Raw genomic sequence first — 17,500 nt, 5'->3', positions numbered from 1 at the left:
ATTTAGATGAGATGGTAAATTTACTTTCCCAGTCATAGGAATGCATTGTTGAAAGGTTTTGATCACAGAAATTAAAGCATAGTGATAAAAGAAACTTTGTAATTGAGGAGTATTCTGAGTATGTTATGATTTGGTTGTGTATTTGTATGGTTTCTCTGCAGCAATTTATTTATTGTTGATATTCTGTGACGTGTTTTGAAAATTTATTGAGTTAGATCTGTAAAGAGTTCTTCAGGATTACCTGCTTAACATCACTTGTACTTTTTTTTTATTTTTTTATTAGCTGAAAAACAAAATATTTTTATGACGAACATGAAGAATGAGTTGACGGACAGACAGATTTATCAGAGTGCTTCAAGTGAAGTAGAACTGACAGACATTGAATTATTAATGAGTACATTGTGTGCTGTACCTTAGTTAGAGTCAAGGGTATGCTTACCTGTGATTTTTTTTCCTTTTCTTTTTCTTTTTATGACAAAAGGTGTCTCAGGAAGCAGTAGTCCCCCCTCGTCCCTCCCTCCCGAGCTGCCTCCCAGATCAGTGAGTTCTTCCATTGAAAGCTCCGGCCATCGCTCAACGGGCCACACTGCCTCCTGGCACGCAGCATTGCCTTCATCGCAAGGTTTCTCCACAAGTCATAGGTAATGTCTAGATTAAGGCTTAACTTCCTTGATGCCAGATAATCTTTGTCTTTTTTTTTTCTTCTTCTTCTTCTTCTTCTTCTTCTTCTACTTCATCATCTTCTTCATCTTCTTCTTCTTCTTCTTCATCTCACACTTTTATTTATTTTTTATTCAGTGGCACAGGTCTCTTTTTTGGTATCAGACCATATTTTTTTTTTTATTATTATTATTAACAGCCATAATGGTAAAAATCAATAAATTCATTGAATGTGTCTAAATAGATAAAAGAGTTAAAACCTAGTATTTTCCAAGATGTCTTATATATTTTAGTTATATATTTAAAAAAGGGTAAATAGCCTTCTATAAACCCTATGAAAAAATTTACATTTTCAGCCATTTGGAGGAGTATTGGTCCCCATGTGGTAATGTTCTTAGTTTATCCATATCTGTGTATGTGTGTGTGTGTGTGTGTGTGTGTGTGTGTGTGTGTGTGTGTGTGTGTGTGTGTGTGTGTGAGAGAGGGAGAGAAAGAGAGAGAGAGAGAGAGAGAGAGAGAGAGAGAGAGAGAGAGAGAGAGAGAGAGAGAGAATATGAGAGATTGTCATCATAGCTGCATTCACCTAAATCATCCTGATATGAAACCTAGTTTAATTTCCAGTCATTATTACTTGCTTTCAACTCACCATCACACATCACTATCACTGTCTCCCAATAACCCAATGGCACCGGGGATGTATGCTGCATACATGCCATGACCACTGGGAGTTTTGTTTATTTGTTGTCCTTTCACATAGAGAGCTCCAAGTGCATAATCACTAAAGAGTCGGTTACTAAGCGCTGCATGTCTAACCTGTTTACCCCTTTTCCTCGATTTTCAGAAATATTCTCTTATCTAAAGTTGCTATTAACAGTGTTCATAGTATAATAATGATGGTGGTGTATTAATCAGTATTAATTGTATTGGTGGAAAAAAAAAAAAAAAAAAAATCCCCCAAAACTCAAGCAAATGGAAATCAGATGAGGTCATGAGGTCTACTAATTTGAAATTCTAGCATTCAGCTAAGAAATTCCCATTTGAAGCAACTTATGATCAGAAAACCTATGTGGCTGCAATACTAGCCCCATATCAGATCCACAAAGCAAACAAAAATACGGCATTTAATGAAGACGTTACATAGAGATGTGAGTTTCAAAGCCTTGAAAATGTGTATAGATAAATTCATTATGTAGAGATATGAGTTTTAAAGTCTTGAAGATGGGTAAAGATATAAGATGATCACTTGAAGTAAGAGTGCGACAACATTAGAAGTGTAGGAAATAAAGAAAAAAGCCTGATAAAATTATGTAAGTACAATGTTTATTGGTATTTAGATTTATAATACTCTTGCATCATTTTTACACTTTATTATTCCATCAGTCTCCCTTCTCATGAGGTAACAATTTAATATTTTTTGTAATGCAAAATTTCAGATCTGTAAGTGGGTTAAGCAACGCTGTTTCACCTCCACCAAATGTAGCCCTAGGGGAGAGTGGAACCGTAGCCGCAGGAATGCTGTCTCCATCAAAAACTGACAAGGTGGGGGGCACTTAGATAGCAGAGAGAAATTAAACCAGTTTTGTACACTCTGATGATTTAAGAAGTGGAATGGAAATATATATTTGATGTGTATTCTTGACTGTTTTATATGTATTAGCAGTTACTTAATGAAAAGACAAAAGCCATTCCAAACTTAACATGTTAAACACTACTTTTTTAGTTAACTACGTTATAGAATATATTGGTGATAGTATTGTTGTTGCTGTTTTTGTGTGTGTGAATAAGTTATTTCTAAAAGGAACGTTTATTTCATTTTGGTTTGAAATATTAGGAAACTAATATCGTTTTGTGTTTATTGTCTTTTGGATGACTATAGAGAGCTGGAAAGGAGAGATGCAGTGGAAGCAGTGGTGGTATAAGTCTAATGAGAAAGTTCACAAGTAGCGGCAAGAAGAAAAGTAAATCTCCACCCCCTTCGTATTCCATGGACAATCCTGTTTTCGAAGACTCGACCGTTACAACCAACATGCAGCATGTACACACTAGGTGATTATGGATGAATTCAGATTGTTTGGTAGTTCAGAGTTTCTTTTTATATTATTATTATTATTAAATGTTCATTATCAGTCTTAGTAAGTTTGTGGTATGTGCATAGTTGGGCCTACTAGATTGCTAGAAACAAAGAAAATGCAGTTGCTTTGGGCAAGAAAATATGTTGTCTTTTTCTGTAATTATTGAGGGCTGGTCATGTATAGGAAGGACTTTCCACTTGTGACACTGTTTGGATAAGATCCGTTTCAAATGAAACCTTGCTATTGTGGTGATTTTGTACCGATACTAAAAGGAACTAGCATACAGAATACTTGCACAATCACACTGGCTTGTTCAAAAGCTGAAGGGCCAAACAACACTTAAGAATTCTATACTTCCATACTTCATAGTTTCAGTCAATTACATATAAGGTGTTATGAGTGAGGGCTGTTAGAGTTTCTCGGGAGCAGAAATTATTTTATATGCAGAAATTTATTTTTTTCTTTATTTATTTATTTATTTTTCTGAAGAAGTCTTTTTTTTTATAGGAATATAGTCTTTATATTTCAGAAAATATTTAGGTGTTAGTATGCAATGTAGCCATAGTTTGCATGGATTTCAGTGGTTGGAATGAGCTCAGTGGATGATTATTCTTTGTCTTGTGTTTGTAAACTTGACAAAAAAACAGGTATCAGCCAGAAGAGATCACAGGGCTCTCAGTCGCTGTTAGTTTTGCAGTGCTTGAGCAAACTCTCTATGCACCATTTTGTGTGACATGAGTGCCCCAGGAATTGTGGCAAACAGTGTTCTGCACCAACATATCAGACTTTAGAAAAATCAGCTTAAGAGTAAGTCTTATGGATTGGTGTTAGCAATTTAGTTACAGGGAAGGGCTTATTGTTGACCGATGGCCGTACATCCATTTCTCTCTCCCATAATCCACTGAACATCTTTTTTGTGCCAATGTTTGTTGGTGGTGGAGAGGTAAGTCAGGGTAGTTTTCAAAGCTTGCTGTTCAGTGGGTAAGTACCTGACACTTAAGCTGCACAAAAAGTTTGAAGAGCACCTTGGGGGGGGGGGGGGGGGACACTCTCTTCCTACACCAGTTTCCCTTTCTTTTGCTTTATTCTGCACATGGTTATTTTGTACTCCGATAATTTTTTTTATCAACACTTATTTCGTGTACCAGTTCCATAGATGTTTTATTCCACATGCAAATGGTACTGATGATATTTTTGGTACAAAACGTAAGTGAGGAATTATTTGGCTTTTTGCAACTGAAATTATAGATAATGCTAGTTTTTTTTTTTGGTAGCTCAAAGCTAAGATCTCCCTTGATTTAAGGGCCAAAAGTAATTAAGTGCAAAGTTTTAAACACTGGAAGAAAAAACATGATTTTAATTCATTGCTAGGTTGCTTTTTATCTGAAGAAGGAGAAAAATAAAGGGTAAAAAAGATGGTCAACAAAGTATTATATAGAGCTCAAAATTTTTACCGGAATACTTATAACAATCACTTTCTTTAGACTTACGTGTAGGTATCTGTGTATCTTTTATGATTATTCATGTTGCAGGTTTTGTCAGTATATTGAATTATATTTAGAACTATATTTTAAGTATTGTAGGTGTTATAAGGTATTGTCTAATACTAAAATTCTTATGAATAAGTCGAAATCTGAAGCAAGTTCGAAACTTATACAGTTGTTTGTAGAATTAACAAGATGTTGACTTAGTAAATATGTTACAATTCTTAGACAAATTTAAGCAACTTTCATGAAAAAAAATATAACTAACAATAGTTGTTCAGTCTCATGTTATTAGTTTTAAGTGGTTTGATAAGTTGATTTATATTTGTCAGCTAATACTTATCATGAAAAAATTATATTTATTAATTTTTCACCGTCTTTTGTTTATGTGTTTCTTTATTTGTTTTATGTAATCAGGAGCATAATGTAAGTGTAAATTTCACCCGTAGTTCAAACACCTTTTGTACACAGAGCAGAGACTTGGAAAAGGATGCTCTTTCTTCAAATTATTTTGAATATAAGTTGAAGCTTCTGTATGTCCTCAGTTTAGTGCTCTGCAATTTGCGCTTTATTGATACAATGATTATTGTGATATTTGTTGCAAGTAGACTTTGACTGGAGGGAATATAATGATAAGGTAGATCTTAGACATACTGTGAGCTTAAGGCAGTATTTAGTATCATTTGCAAATTTTGTTTTATTAAGTGACTGATTTATATGTTCCTTGTCACAGCATTATGGTATAAGTTCTTTAAACCCGAGTTTGTGGAATGACAGTAAACAGAGTTTCATTTCCTTTTCACTTTCTCTGTTGTTTTACCTCTGCTTGGTTTTTATCATATTAGTTCAAGTTTATTTGATACTGTTTCTTGGCTTTCATATTATTACATTGTTCCTCTGTTGGTAGAATAGGACTAATGTTAAAAAATTAGATTTTGTAGTGTTTTTCAATATTTTATTTACATACATACATGGATAAAGCATTTGCTATGTATATGCACAGGTATACAAATATTAAAGCACAGTCATAACACAATCCTGCATGCATTTAAAACAAGCAAGCACACACAAACACACACACACATACACACACACACACACACACACACACACACACACACACACACACACACACACCACACACACACACACACACACACACACACACACACACACACACACACACATACACTCTTACTTTCTCATCTCAATGCCCAAATGTATGTATGTATATGTTCAGTTTTTCTAAAGTTACTTTTTTCCGAAAAACATTCATGAAGTCCTTTGCCAACACAGTAATGCAATGAAACCTGAACCTCTCCACACTTCTGCTTAATAACCATTGCCATGCTTACTTCGCTCCCTGTGGTCGTGCCTGGGGAACAGGTCAGAGTCTTGCCCAGGCACACTGGTAGGGGGGGGTGCAGGAGGTGTGTTGGGTTCAAGCTTAGGGTTCGGTCCTAACTCTCGCCTGCGGTCCGGTGGGGGGTCCTGCCGCATCAGGTCCCGAGACCGGCCCAATATCATCCTCTCCAACATGATGTTGCGGGGCAGGTACGTAATTCTCTTCTGGTGCAGGCGTGCGACTAAAAAGCATCACTTGGTGAGGCGGAGACTTCTCTCCCTCTCATCTGTGTCTCTTGTATTTCTAGCTCTTGGTAATGGAAAGAGATTTTTGAATTAATATTTTTGTATGTAAGAATTAACTTTGGTAGCCCAGTTTATAGATTTAATTACTTGAGTATCTTGAGAACAGTGAGCATGTCTATTGTATATATGAATTGTATCAGAATATCTATGCTTTATGTGCCTCTTCTAACATAACAGCCAAATCTATTTCTCTTTAACATAAAGATTATCTTGCTGAGCATTTAATGTGCATGATGTGAAAATGATGCTCTTTTGCCAAAATAAAAACTTGTTAGTATTTTTCTAGTAATCACTGTAGTTCTTACAGTTTTCTTCTCAGTTTCCTTGGCAGAAAGAGAATAGGTTCATGTAAGCCTTAGGTCTTGCAGTCTGTCTTGTAGAGAGATATTGGATGAGCATGGAGGAAGTATGTCACAGCATTTAAACAGCTATTTTGAACTGCAGGAGTACTACTTGCATTTGTGCATGGGGGTGCATAGATAAGGATGTAAGTAAATAAACATATGTGTGTGTGTGTGTGTGTGTGTGTGTGTGTGTGTGTGTGTGTGTGTGTGTGTGTGTGTGTGTGTGTGTGTGTGTGCACGTGCGTGTGTATGCGTGCGCACTCTGTTAGAAAGAAAATAGTGTATGTCTTGGAAAACCTGTTTAGCTTTCTTACTCATATGTCCTTTGTTAAAAGGACATATGACACAAAAGGGCTCATCAGAATAGGAATGTTAAGCCTGATCAGTTTAACCAGTTGACTTTGATAGGTAATTGTAGAATGGCAAGACTTAGCTAAGAAGATTCTAAAGAGTTTGGTAATCTTGCAGTAAACTCTGTCACTAACTAAACTTTGAGTAACTTATTCATCTGGCTAAGTTTTGTGAGAGAACCATTTGTTTATCTCTAACACTTTTCAAGTAATAACACTTTTTGGAAAGAGTTTACCATCAACTAACAACAAAAACTGCCTATATACCCTGACAGGGTTAAATACCATCATGTCATGAAAAAAATTGGCCTGGTTGAGGGGAATATGCTGTATTGAAAAATTCATCTGAAAGCCAGGGTGATTGGAATGTGATGAATGCAAAGCTATTGGAGGAAGATTAGACTCTTAGCAGTTAGGAAGGGGCTCTTGCATTATGTCCACTGGTAAACAAGTGTGCAATGTACTATCCTTGGAAGAGCACCAGCTTTAGAGAGGACACTTTCCATGCTCAGGATTCTATTCCTCCCCACCTATGACCAACAGTGTAGAAAGTTGAATGATATGAAATATTTAAAGTTTACAAATAATACAAAGTTGTAGGCTACCAATTATATGAAGACTGTGCAAGGAAAAGACCATATTACCATATTGATACAGCATATGGTGAAAAAAGCAAAAGAGACGTAGGGAGTCTTGACACTTCACATGTGAGTCACCACTCAAATAAGCCTTATGTCCAGATTTCAGGCCATGTACGGCTACCAAGGTGCCTGGATCCAATGGGTTAAGTTTTCAAGAAAATTGTACATTTACCAATGCTATAGATATTGATGCTAGTACAATTACTGTTGACTTTATGATTATTATAATGTTAATAACAATACCTGTTGTAATATAAAATGAAAATGAAAAATATATCCAAAAATCAAGGAAAAGAGTAAATAGGTAAGATATATAAATGTACTCCTGGCATCAACAGCTTAACCCATTCCTGACGGGTGGCATGTACGCACATGCCATGGCATGGCGGGACTATCTGCCGGGGCCATGTATGTACATGCCATGGTGTATGTATGGAGATGCCATGAGTTATTTTTTGTTGCTATCACGGCAAAATATTATTTTTCTGCCACTGAAATTGTGATTAAGTCGTTTTTAACACTCATTTTTACTATGCAAAAAAAAAAAAAAAAAAAAAAAAAAAAAGCAACAAAACGACGATTTCAACTCCATGATGCCGCACACTGCTTAATTTATTCAGACTATAGACTGAATAATGATCAACTATGGAGTCTATATAACAACAAAAATACCCTTCAGTCTCGATTTATCAGGAAGTTTGGCAAGTAGAGACTTTAAAAAATAATGAAAACTGAAAATACAACATATCTTCGTAGTATTACGAAGAAACGGCATGGGAGGCTGGTATTTGGCATGAGTGGTCGCACATGCTAGGGCGACGATATAAGCCCCCGGCAGCGAAAGCCCGGGCCACTATGAATACTACCCGTCGGGAAGGGTTAATATTGATGAAAGGGGTGGGGGGATTAAGTTTTATCTTACTTTTGAGTGTGAACTAATCCTGAAACAGAATCATTATTTGACTTTATTTATTTGTATGTATCTATTTTATATGTATTCAAGTAGAAAACATGGTAATTATTTTGTTTCTATGATTTTTTATGCCTCTTATATTCATATCCAGTAAGTGTATTTAGACAGTTGTACAGAAGAGTAATATTACTGAATTTTAGTCTAAGGCTTTATTTGCCAGTATCATAGTATATAGCATGAACTTGCATAATTTACTTTAATAACTTAATTACATTGCCTCAGATACACAAATGCCAGAATGGTGATTTTCTCTGCACCATTTTTACTTAATTTTCTAACAAACTCTGTGATTCTCTTGCATTACTTATGATAATATATGTTGCAGTGATTTTATCAGTGAATTCATTCAGATTGTAAACATTTCAGAAAATTTGGCACATTTAACCCTTCCACTTTTTAAAATCAGATTGATTATGATTGTGAAAAAAATGTACAAACTAATTTTAGGTAGGTAGAAGTATGAATGAATAAAGAGTACTAACTGCAGTGATGTTTGTGAAGGAAATTTTTTGTTGAAATTCTTGTTGGTTGGAGGAAGGAGCAAAAATTATGACTTTTGTAAAGGTATATTATTTGTTTGTTTCTTAAGCATGTTGGTATGTGGAAGTTAATGGCAGTAGATATGTTAACAGTGTGTTAAGACTGATGCTTTGTTTCTAGATGATGTATCACAATAGTTAATTTTACAAATAACAGAGACTATGGGTTCTCTGGGTTCCTGAATATCTTCAGTAATACAGTACCTTAAGGAGCTACTGAATGTTCAAATGTATCGTGTTTAAAGTCTGGAAAAATTCTCATCCCTTTTTATTTCTTCCTCTTGCTCTGTCTTCTTAGAACTGGAAGCAACCCAGACACAAGTGCGGTTGGTGTCACTCCTTCATCTCTGCCTACGCCATCTCCACCTACATCTGTCCAAACCACAGGAGATATCCCTTCGGAAGCACCTCGACGCGCAAAACAGCCTGCTCCCCTAGTCCGTGGGAGGTGAGTGTTTTGAAAAGGCTGATGCGTTTGTACCCTTGTGTTGTAATAGCGCAAAAAAGTAAAAGAATCAGGAAAGAGTGGCTCACTCTGTAATAGCACTAAGTTTTGTTAAGATTTTGTTTTGATTCAGTATCATCTTTAATACATATATGTTGAGATAAGTCAAGGTTTTGATTTCAGCTGATAGTTTCTACAAAATATCTGTCATTCTCTTTTTTTTTTTTTTTTTTTTTTTTTCTTCTTCTTTTTTTAGGTTCCGTTGCATAGTACCATACCCACCAAATAGTGAATACGAGTTAGAACTGCAGCTTGGGGACATCATATACGTGCACAAGAAACGCGAAGATGGCTGGTACAAGGGGACTTTGCAGCGTACTGGCAAGACTGGTTTGTTTCCGGCCAGTTTTGTAGAATCTTGTTAGCTCCGATAGTCTTTTTTTCTTTTTCTTTTTTTCTTTTGTATCAGATCCATTTCAAAGGATAGCAACTCATTTAACTGAAGAAGACTTACAGAGAGGATACCTCTGTACATGCCAAGACTTTCTAGAAGTTGGAGAGGGGTTTTGATACTTTTCTAAAAGCTGACCGAATAAACGCTTTACAGTTAGCATTTTTTCCTTTTTAAGATGGAACGGCTCAGCAACTCTGTATTTTGAATTGAGAGTAAATAGCCTCTAAGGGACTGATATTTCAAACATGTTACATGGTGATTAGAGCTGAAGTACATGTATTAGTTCAGTAATGTCTTGAGGTCGGTTCTTTTTGTGTTGATATTGTTGGCCATGATGACCATTTAATTTTGCTTGGTTATGTTTTTATATGGTGATATGATTATATTCTCTTTATTATTATTGTTATTATTATTATTATTATTATTATTATTATTATTATTTCTATTTCTATGACAGTTGTAATTATTATCATCGTTATCATCCTCATCCTCATCACCATCAACATTATCTGAATCACATCACCTTCACATTGTTAAGATAGGGAGCAGTGAAATTATGTTAGAATAGGGAGCAGTAAAATGAAAGATAATAGGGAGTTTCTGATTCTCTGTTATTTTGTTCATAACTTTTTTACACAAACAAATAAAACAGATAAGTTCACACATACAAACATACAGACACATACAAAAAATATATTTATAAACAAACACACACAAGCTACCAGGATATCCTAATCCGACGGTAACAGGTTTCCCTCCCTCCCGCCTCCATTAGGTAAGCATCTTGCTCTATAAGCTGATTGACATAAGATCAAGGCCATGGCTAAGCACTGTCGTGTTACTCCTCACCATATTTTCACATTATTATTATTATTATAAAATCATTATTATAATTTGTAGGACTTATACTGTTATTATTGTTACTATGAACGAGAGTTACAATTTTTGTTTAATTTTTTTTTTTTTTTTTTTTTTTCATGTCTATTATATGTATTATTTTCTCGCATTAGTATCTGATTTAGTAGCTGATATTATCATCACTGTCTTTAAAATTTTCTTGTCTGAACTATGAAAGTCTCTTTCATGTTGCTTGCCATGTGAGTTGTGAATCCATCTCCTTTAGTCATCATCATTTATTGTGTTGTTGTATATGGTTAAGATTTAAAGAGGAATTTTCTAGACAGAAGATGTGCTTTTGTCATATTCTTTTTATGATATTAGGGAAAAAGAAAATCTTTGTTGACATGTAGTTTACAAGTTTCATATGATTTTGTACAAACTATTCTTTTTAACCCCCAGATAAAAGAGAATGTGAATTCCTTTACTGTAAAAGCATATTATTATTATTACTATTATTATTATTGCTGTACAGGAGGGTGCTAATGGCATTCTAGGTTATCTGGTAGGAGTGAGATCAGTCTTTCACACAAGACGGAGAGAAATCTTGCTGCTGAGTCTTTTGTTGCTCAAAATCAATTGGTTGAATCAGGTTGAATGTACCCTGTCATCAACTTGGGGAAACAAGATTGAATGATTTGTTCCGGTGTATGATTATGCTGGACAGATCCCTTAATTCAATGCTGCTGTGGTGCAAATTCTATGATCTGTTCCAGACGCGGGCGGATGAGCGTTCATGTCTGGCTTGGATGTCGGTGCAGTTCGATTTTAGGGAGTTAGCTGGAAGGAAATGCTGTTGGGATTCGCAGTTGGAAATTGTTTTTGTCAGATATGAATAATAGTGATTATTTTTGAAAATTGTGAAGTTTTAGAGTAATGGCATACCATATTGGGTATGAATGTCTAGTATTGAAAGTTTTCTGTCCAGCAGCTAGAGAAAATGAGATTAGATGGTACAAATTATACACTCTGTTTTTTTTTTTTTTTTTTTTTTTTTTTTTTTTTTTTTTTTTTTTTTTTTTTTTTCTTCTTTTCTTTTTTCTTTTTCTTTCTTTTCAGAGCTTGCATGCCATGCCTCATTCGACTTATAACTTATTTTTTTAGTATTTAATCAGTTTGTGTTGGCTCTGTGGCAGTATGGTTGAACAATTTGGATTTTAAGAGTAAGCATCAGTAGTCTCGAGGATTATATAGTGTAAGGATTGTTCAAGGAGCTTATAGTCATAGGTTTGCAGAGTAGCAAAGTTTATTATGAAATGGTTGCTTATCTTTGGTATAAGATAATTAATGTGTACATGGGCACACGCACACACACGCACACACACACACACACACACACACACACACACACACACACACACACACACACACACACACACACACACACACACACTCATAAACACATACACACATATATATACACACACATACACACACGTGCGCACACACATACACATATTATCAAGTTTTGTTAATACCTTTTATCTCATCAAATTGTACTAGTGACTGTAGCTTGCCTAAAAGATTCAGAAAAGGCCCCTGTAGCAATTCATGATATGGTGCTTGCAGTTGAAAACATTGTCAAATGTACATTTTTTTCTGGTAAAAGCAGGTAAATTTTCAGAAGGAAATATGAGTAGTTATTTTTTTAAATCTGTATGCCATGGCAAAAAGATATGTGGGTGCAAGTTGCCTAATAATGCATTCCATGGTCCAGTGTCCATTATTTTGAAATCTCTCATGTTGTGCTGCGATGCCTCGGTCGGGGATCCAGCATCTTCTTGTATTGTGATCAGTTTTATTTAGCAGTTTTTCTTAATTTTACTGAATTTGTTAAGTACCATTATTGCCCAAAGTTATTGGAGATTAATGTACAGGGGGAGAGTCTGCACATGAATGGCTTTCAGAGTTTTCCAAAGAGTGCTCATTTGTTTCTGATTTCTTAAATAGTGTTACTTTGTTGATGGTAAGACTAGTTTCCAGTCAAGTAGTGAACAATGCTACAAGCACAAAGACCCTGGACTAACCCGTTTGAAAACAGTGTGCATAGTTAGGATGTAGCTGAAGTAGTTTTGAGCATATGTACGTTGTATCAAAAATTAACAAATCTCCAGCATGATCTTTTTTTTTTAGGGAAGTTAAATTCTTAAGCTTGTTAACTTTGCAAGGGTTATAAGATGCCATAGCTGGAAAAAAAAGTCTGCAATTGTTGCTGATATTACAATTGGCAGTATGGAGTTCATTGTTTAATAAATGCAATATAAATGATAATCTTAAATGATATGATACCATCACCATGTTTATCCAATGACTCCAACAGTTTGTGATAAATGAGAAAGTTTTTGTGTTTACTCTGAAAATACAGAACATCATTTCCAATCCCAAGTGTCACAGTAGATTAGGAAAGAAGGAAAGGGATTACATGACTAGAGATTAAGCTACTTCATCCAGCAATTGTTTCATAATGTTTCAGATGAATTGAAGTGGGTAGAGAGGTAGTGATTGCTCAAGACCCTATGTACCCTTAGGAGTTTGAGAACCAATGTCAATACTAAACTGTTTATATTTTCTTCATAATTTATTAGTTTTAGCTAAAGTCATGCATGCCACAGCAAATATTAGGGACTTTTCCCCAGTGGCTGGTTTAGGAAAGGTGTACTGGAGTGAAAACCAAGTGTATGCTTAAACTTTTGGAAAATCAGTTGCCACATTTAGTCCACTATTGAGCCAAACCTGTTATGAACTTTCATTGTTAATAGGTATACCTTTCAGAGCAAGAAAACTTTTTCTCAGCTTATACATTGAATAGGATATTTAATTTATGATGAATAGGAGGGTGCTAATAGCATTCTTGTTTATCTGGTATGAGTCTTTACAAATTAATCCTTTATGTAGATTTTATTAGAGGAAAATAGTCATGCATCTGCAACAGGTTATTGGGGAATTTTTTTTTTGTTTTCTATATTTTGTTTATCTTCCTGCAGTATATGAAAAATGTTGCTAATTTGTGTCAGATTCTGACCTTTGTTATTATTGATCAGTAGCATAGTCAAGGATAGAGATGCCCTCAAATGCAGGAGTTGAAGGTTAACCCTATGTACGTACATGTCATGGCATGCCTGGACTATATTCCGGGTGCCGTGGTGCGCCGGTCCCGTTTTCCGGGGGTATGTACGACCATGCTGCACACACTATGGTGTCGACACTATCACTCGGTGGTGGGTCCCAGGCCACTACGAATACAGCCTGGGAGGAAGGGCTTTCGTATCGGGAAACCACCTGGCAGCAATGGGTTAAGTTTTAAAGGATGTGATAAGAATTTTTATCACAGATTCTTATGTTTAGTGATAGATTGATAATTAGAGTAATATTTTTCTGTGATCAGCAGAACTGGAAGCAGAAATGTGATAAAATGCTTTATTGTCAAATTATTAAACGGAAGACAAAATGAAAGTGAAACGTGGTAAAGATCATTAATTGGTCGCACTTTGAAAGAAATGTAAATAGGATCAGAATAGAGATGAGATACGGATATCGACTATTGACTTGGAAGTGTGGAATATAAGTATATAATGAGTTTTTTGAGATTTCAAAGATATTATTATGCAGTTTTGAGATGAGAATACTCAGTATGTTCAGTATTAATGAGACAATATCAGGCTGATTCAGTATCAGTGATAAATGCTCCAAGTATTGTCATGTTATCCAAGCCAAAGTGAAAATAGAGTATTGCATGATATTTGGCAAATTATTCTTTTTTTTAGGCTCTTTTATGCAGAATGCTTCATTAGGCACTTTCATTTACATTTTACACATATAAGCAAATTCTCTGGAAGGTTGCATTGCAACTTGTTGAGTTCCACAATAGTTGACAGGTATGGCAGTGCTCAGTAGGATACCCTGTACAAGTTCTATTCATTTATTAAAGTTGTGTTCATTTATTCACATATTTTACTGGTGTCTATAAAAGTTATCTTGTTTTAGTACAGTTATCCAAGATTATTTATCTGATTGCATAAGGTATATGATTAGTGATTTACCTTACAGATTGTTATCACAGATTTTACATGTGTATGAGTAAGTCTTGTACACAAAACAGTAATCTAGTTTTTTAAATCATGAGTTTTATGTGACTGAGAGAACGTCTGCAGTAAATTTGTTGTGTTACTGCAGTGTAAGTACTGGAATGTCATAAATTCATTGTGTTCCTAAACATTTTTCTAAAACTGAGGAGTCCAAAATCCTGCTTCACAGTTTTATTTTTATGAAGAGCTGTTATAACAAATCAAAAGGTAGTGAGGAATTCTTGGGATTTTCTCAGTCCAGAGTCTTGAGGAAGGGGGAGGAATTGCAGCCCTGCCTCACGTTCTCCTGTTCCATTTCTTGAGTTATTTATTTTATTTTATTTTATTTTGCAAAGTTTACTCTCATCTGCAGTTTTGTGTGTGTGTGTGTGTGTGTGTGTGTTTTTCATTTCTATATTTCACATCAAGAATTTTTCTTTCTTTCTTTTGTTTTTGTTTGCAAGGTATGATCATGAAGGGTCTGACCTTTGGCTGTAAAATAATAACCATGCTGGTTGATCTGATATTGATTAGGTATTTACTTCCTTTAGGGCCAATTTTCCAGCATTCTACACTAGCAAAAGGGTCATTGCTAAAAATATTTCTCAACATCAGTTTTTGAGATTGCCATGAGGTGCATCATCACATTCCTCGTGAAATACAAAAATATACAAGAAGGCCATACTATCAAGAGGGATTATTACCTGGGAGTTCTTTGTCACCTTCAGGATGCTATTTGTTGCAAAATATCAGAGTTGTGGGTAGCATCAACCTGCTACCTTTATTAGGGCAGCTCCCCCACCCATATCAAGTCGGGAAAGAAAACTAGATATGATGGAGCAACTTTGTAGTTTCAAAAAAGGGCTTTGAGACATGTTTCCATTGGGCTTGGTTTGTAAAGATGCTTTGTAGAAGGGGAGAATAATTTACTGTTTAAGTAGCATGGGTTTTATTTTAAAATCAAAGATGTATGAATCGGCATACATTTGACATGAGTATCCTGATATTGATATAGTATTTTGTTGATGCATCTAGTAATGTCTTCAAGAGCATTTTCTCTCTCTCTCTCTCTCTCTCTCTCTCTCTCTCTCTCTCTCTCTCTCTCTCTCTCTCTCTCTCTCTCTCTCTCTCTCTCTCTCTCTCTCTCTCTCTCTCTTTTTTTTTTTTTTTTCTTCATATTTAGCATATGCTAAAGAAGGGTGATGGAAGGACTACAGAAGCAATACATTTCCTAATCTGCTTGAAAGAAACAAAGCAAGGGTGGGAAGTATTTCCTAAGGAGGCATGATCTTTGTTCCTCGCAAGTTGGGCAAAGGGAGAAGCCAAAGGAATTTTAAGCAGTTGCTTGATAAATTCCTTTAGCTTTGCATTAACTTGAAAAAAAATCTTTTGTTAAACATTTGTGAAATGCTAAACCTTGCTAAATTTATATATCTTTGAAGACTGAAGTGATTGTAGATAGAGAGGAGTAGTAGTATTTATTTCATGCAATGCTTCTGAGCAAAAAAGAATGATTGTTAAGGTAGATTTTAAAGTGATAAGGTTTTCATATTGACAAAAAATCACTCATTTTGACAAAATTGCAGTTGGTAAGTATTTTTCTCTTGTTTATATTTATCTGTGTTGTGTGACAATTGTCATATCATGATTTTCATTATATGTTTATTATTTGTATATATAAAATTTAATATATATATTATATATATAATAATATATATATTATAAATACATATATATATATATATATATATATATATATATAATATATTATATATCATATATATATATATATATATATACTATATATATATATATATATATAATATAATATACATATATATATACATATATATATATATATATATATATATATATATATATATATATATATATATATATATATATATATATATATATATTATATATATATATAATGTATGCTTATAGTATGAAAACTTCTGCAGTGTTATTCTTCTTATGCATTACTCCAAACATAAGACTTAAAGCTTAGCTTGCCATTAGTTTTTAATTTCTTGTCCATTAAACTTTTTTCTTTCTTTCTTTCTTTCTTTCTTCTTATTCCTCACCCAAGTTACAAATTGTTTATTTTAGGTTCATTTTAACCACATGGAGAAGAAATATATTGGTCTTCCAAGTGATCATTTTTATTCATTTACTAATAAAGATTTTATTTTTAGTAGCAAATAAAATTTTGGGTTTATGAAAAGAAAAATATGCAATATGTTTCAGTGATGCCAACATTTCTTGAAGTAGATATAGTAAAAATATAGGTAGTTGTTCATTGAAGTAGAATTAAAAAAAAAAAAAAAAAAAAAAAATGTTACAAGCTGGAAATCAGTTAGATGGTGTGAGAGTGTATATAAGTATACAAGTGATATTTCTTAATCGCAGTGCAAATCATATGACACTCTTCATGAATATGAAACTGACTAGTGGTTTTGATAAATAAATGGATAAAACGGCTTTACAAAATTGCGTTCTTGAAAGGTTGAATATTCTCTCATTGAGTGATTTATTATTATTCTCATCAGTATTATTATTATTATTATTGTAATTATTATTTGGGAATTTGTATTTTTTTTTTAATGTACATTTAAAGTGCAAAACCATTACAGTTTAATGAATAGGAAAGGCCAGTAAAATTGAGATTAAAATGAATGAAAAATTCCAGTCTTTGTCTCTTTGTCAACAAGTATCAAAATTGTACCAATTTTTTGTTTCCCTAAGTTGATTACTGTTTTGTGGCAGTTGTAAATACTGTGAAATAGTTCCTGTCAGATTTACAAGTGTTTGGACAGTGTTAATGTTACAGGAGAAGCAAACATACTACAAACTCCCTTGCACATTGAGTCACTGTATCTGCATGGGCATTTTCACCTGGTGTTTGCTTTGGCATAGATCCTTTG

At 34.2% G+C, this 17,500-nt stretch overlaps 1 protein-coding gene across 1 annotated transcript in view; it reads left to right on the top strand.

The window, feature by feature from the left end:
- Positions 1–16,061, top strand: part of LOC119579052 (E3 ubiquitin-protein ligase SH3RF1-like) — a 51,532-nt gene extending 35,471 nt beyond the window's left edge. The window contains exons 12-17 of the mRNA XM_037926779.1: positions 482–641; positions 2,094–2,199; positions 2,537–2,706; positions 5,603–5,770; positions 9,012–9,161; positions 9,415–16,061. Of these exons, the coding sequence (XP_037782707.1) occupies positions 482–641; positions 2,094–2,199; positions 2,537–2,706; positions 5,603–5,770; positions 9,012–9,161; positions 9,415–9,583 (923 nt within the window). The 3' untranslated portion in view covers positions 9,584–16,061. The remainder of the gene's footprint in view (positions 1–481; positions 642–2,093; positions 2,200–2,536; positions 2,707–5,602; positions 5,771–9,011; positions 9,162–9,414) is intronic.
- The last annotated feature ends 1,439 nt before the right edge of the window (positions 16,062–17,500 follow it).

Source organism: Penaeus monodon, chromosome 11, assembly GCF_015228065.2.
Source record: "Penaeus monodon isolate SGIC_2016 chromosome 11, NSTDA_Pmon_1, whole genome shotgun sequence".
Classification (NCBI taxonomy): Eukaryota; Metazoa; Arthropoda; class Malacostraca; order Decapoda; family Penaeidae; genus Penaeus; species Penaeus monodon.
The sequence above is the reverse complement of the archived record's forward strand: the minus strand, read 5'-3'. Positions and strand labels throughout refer to the sequence as shown.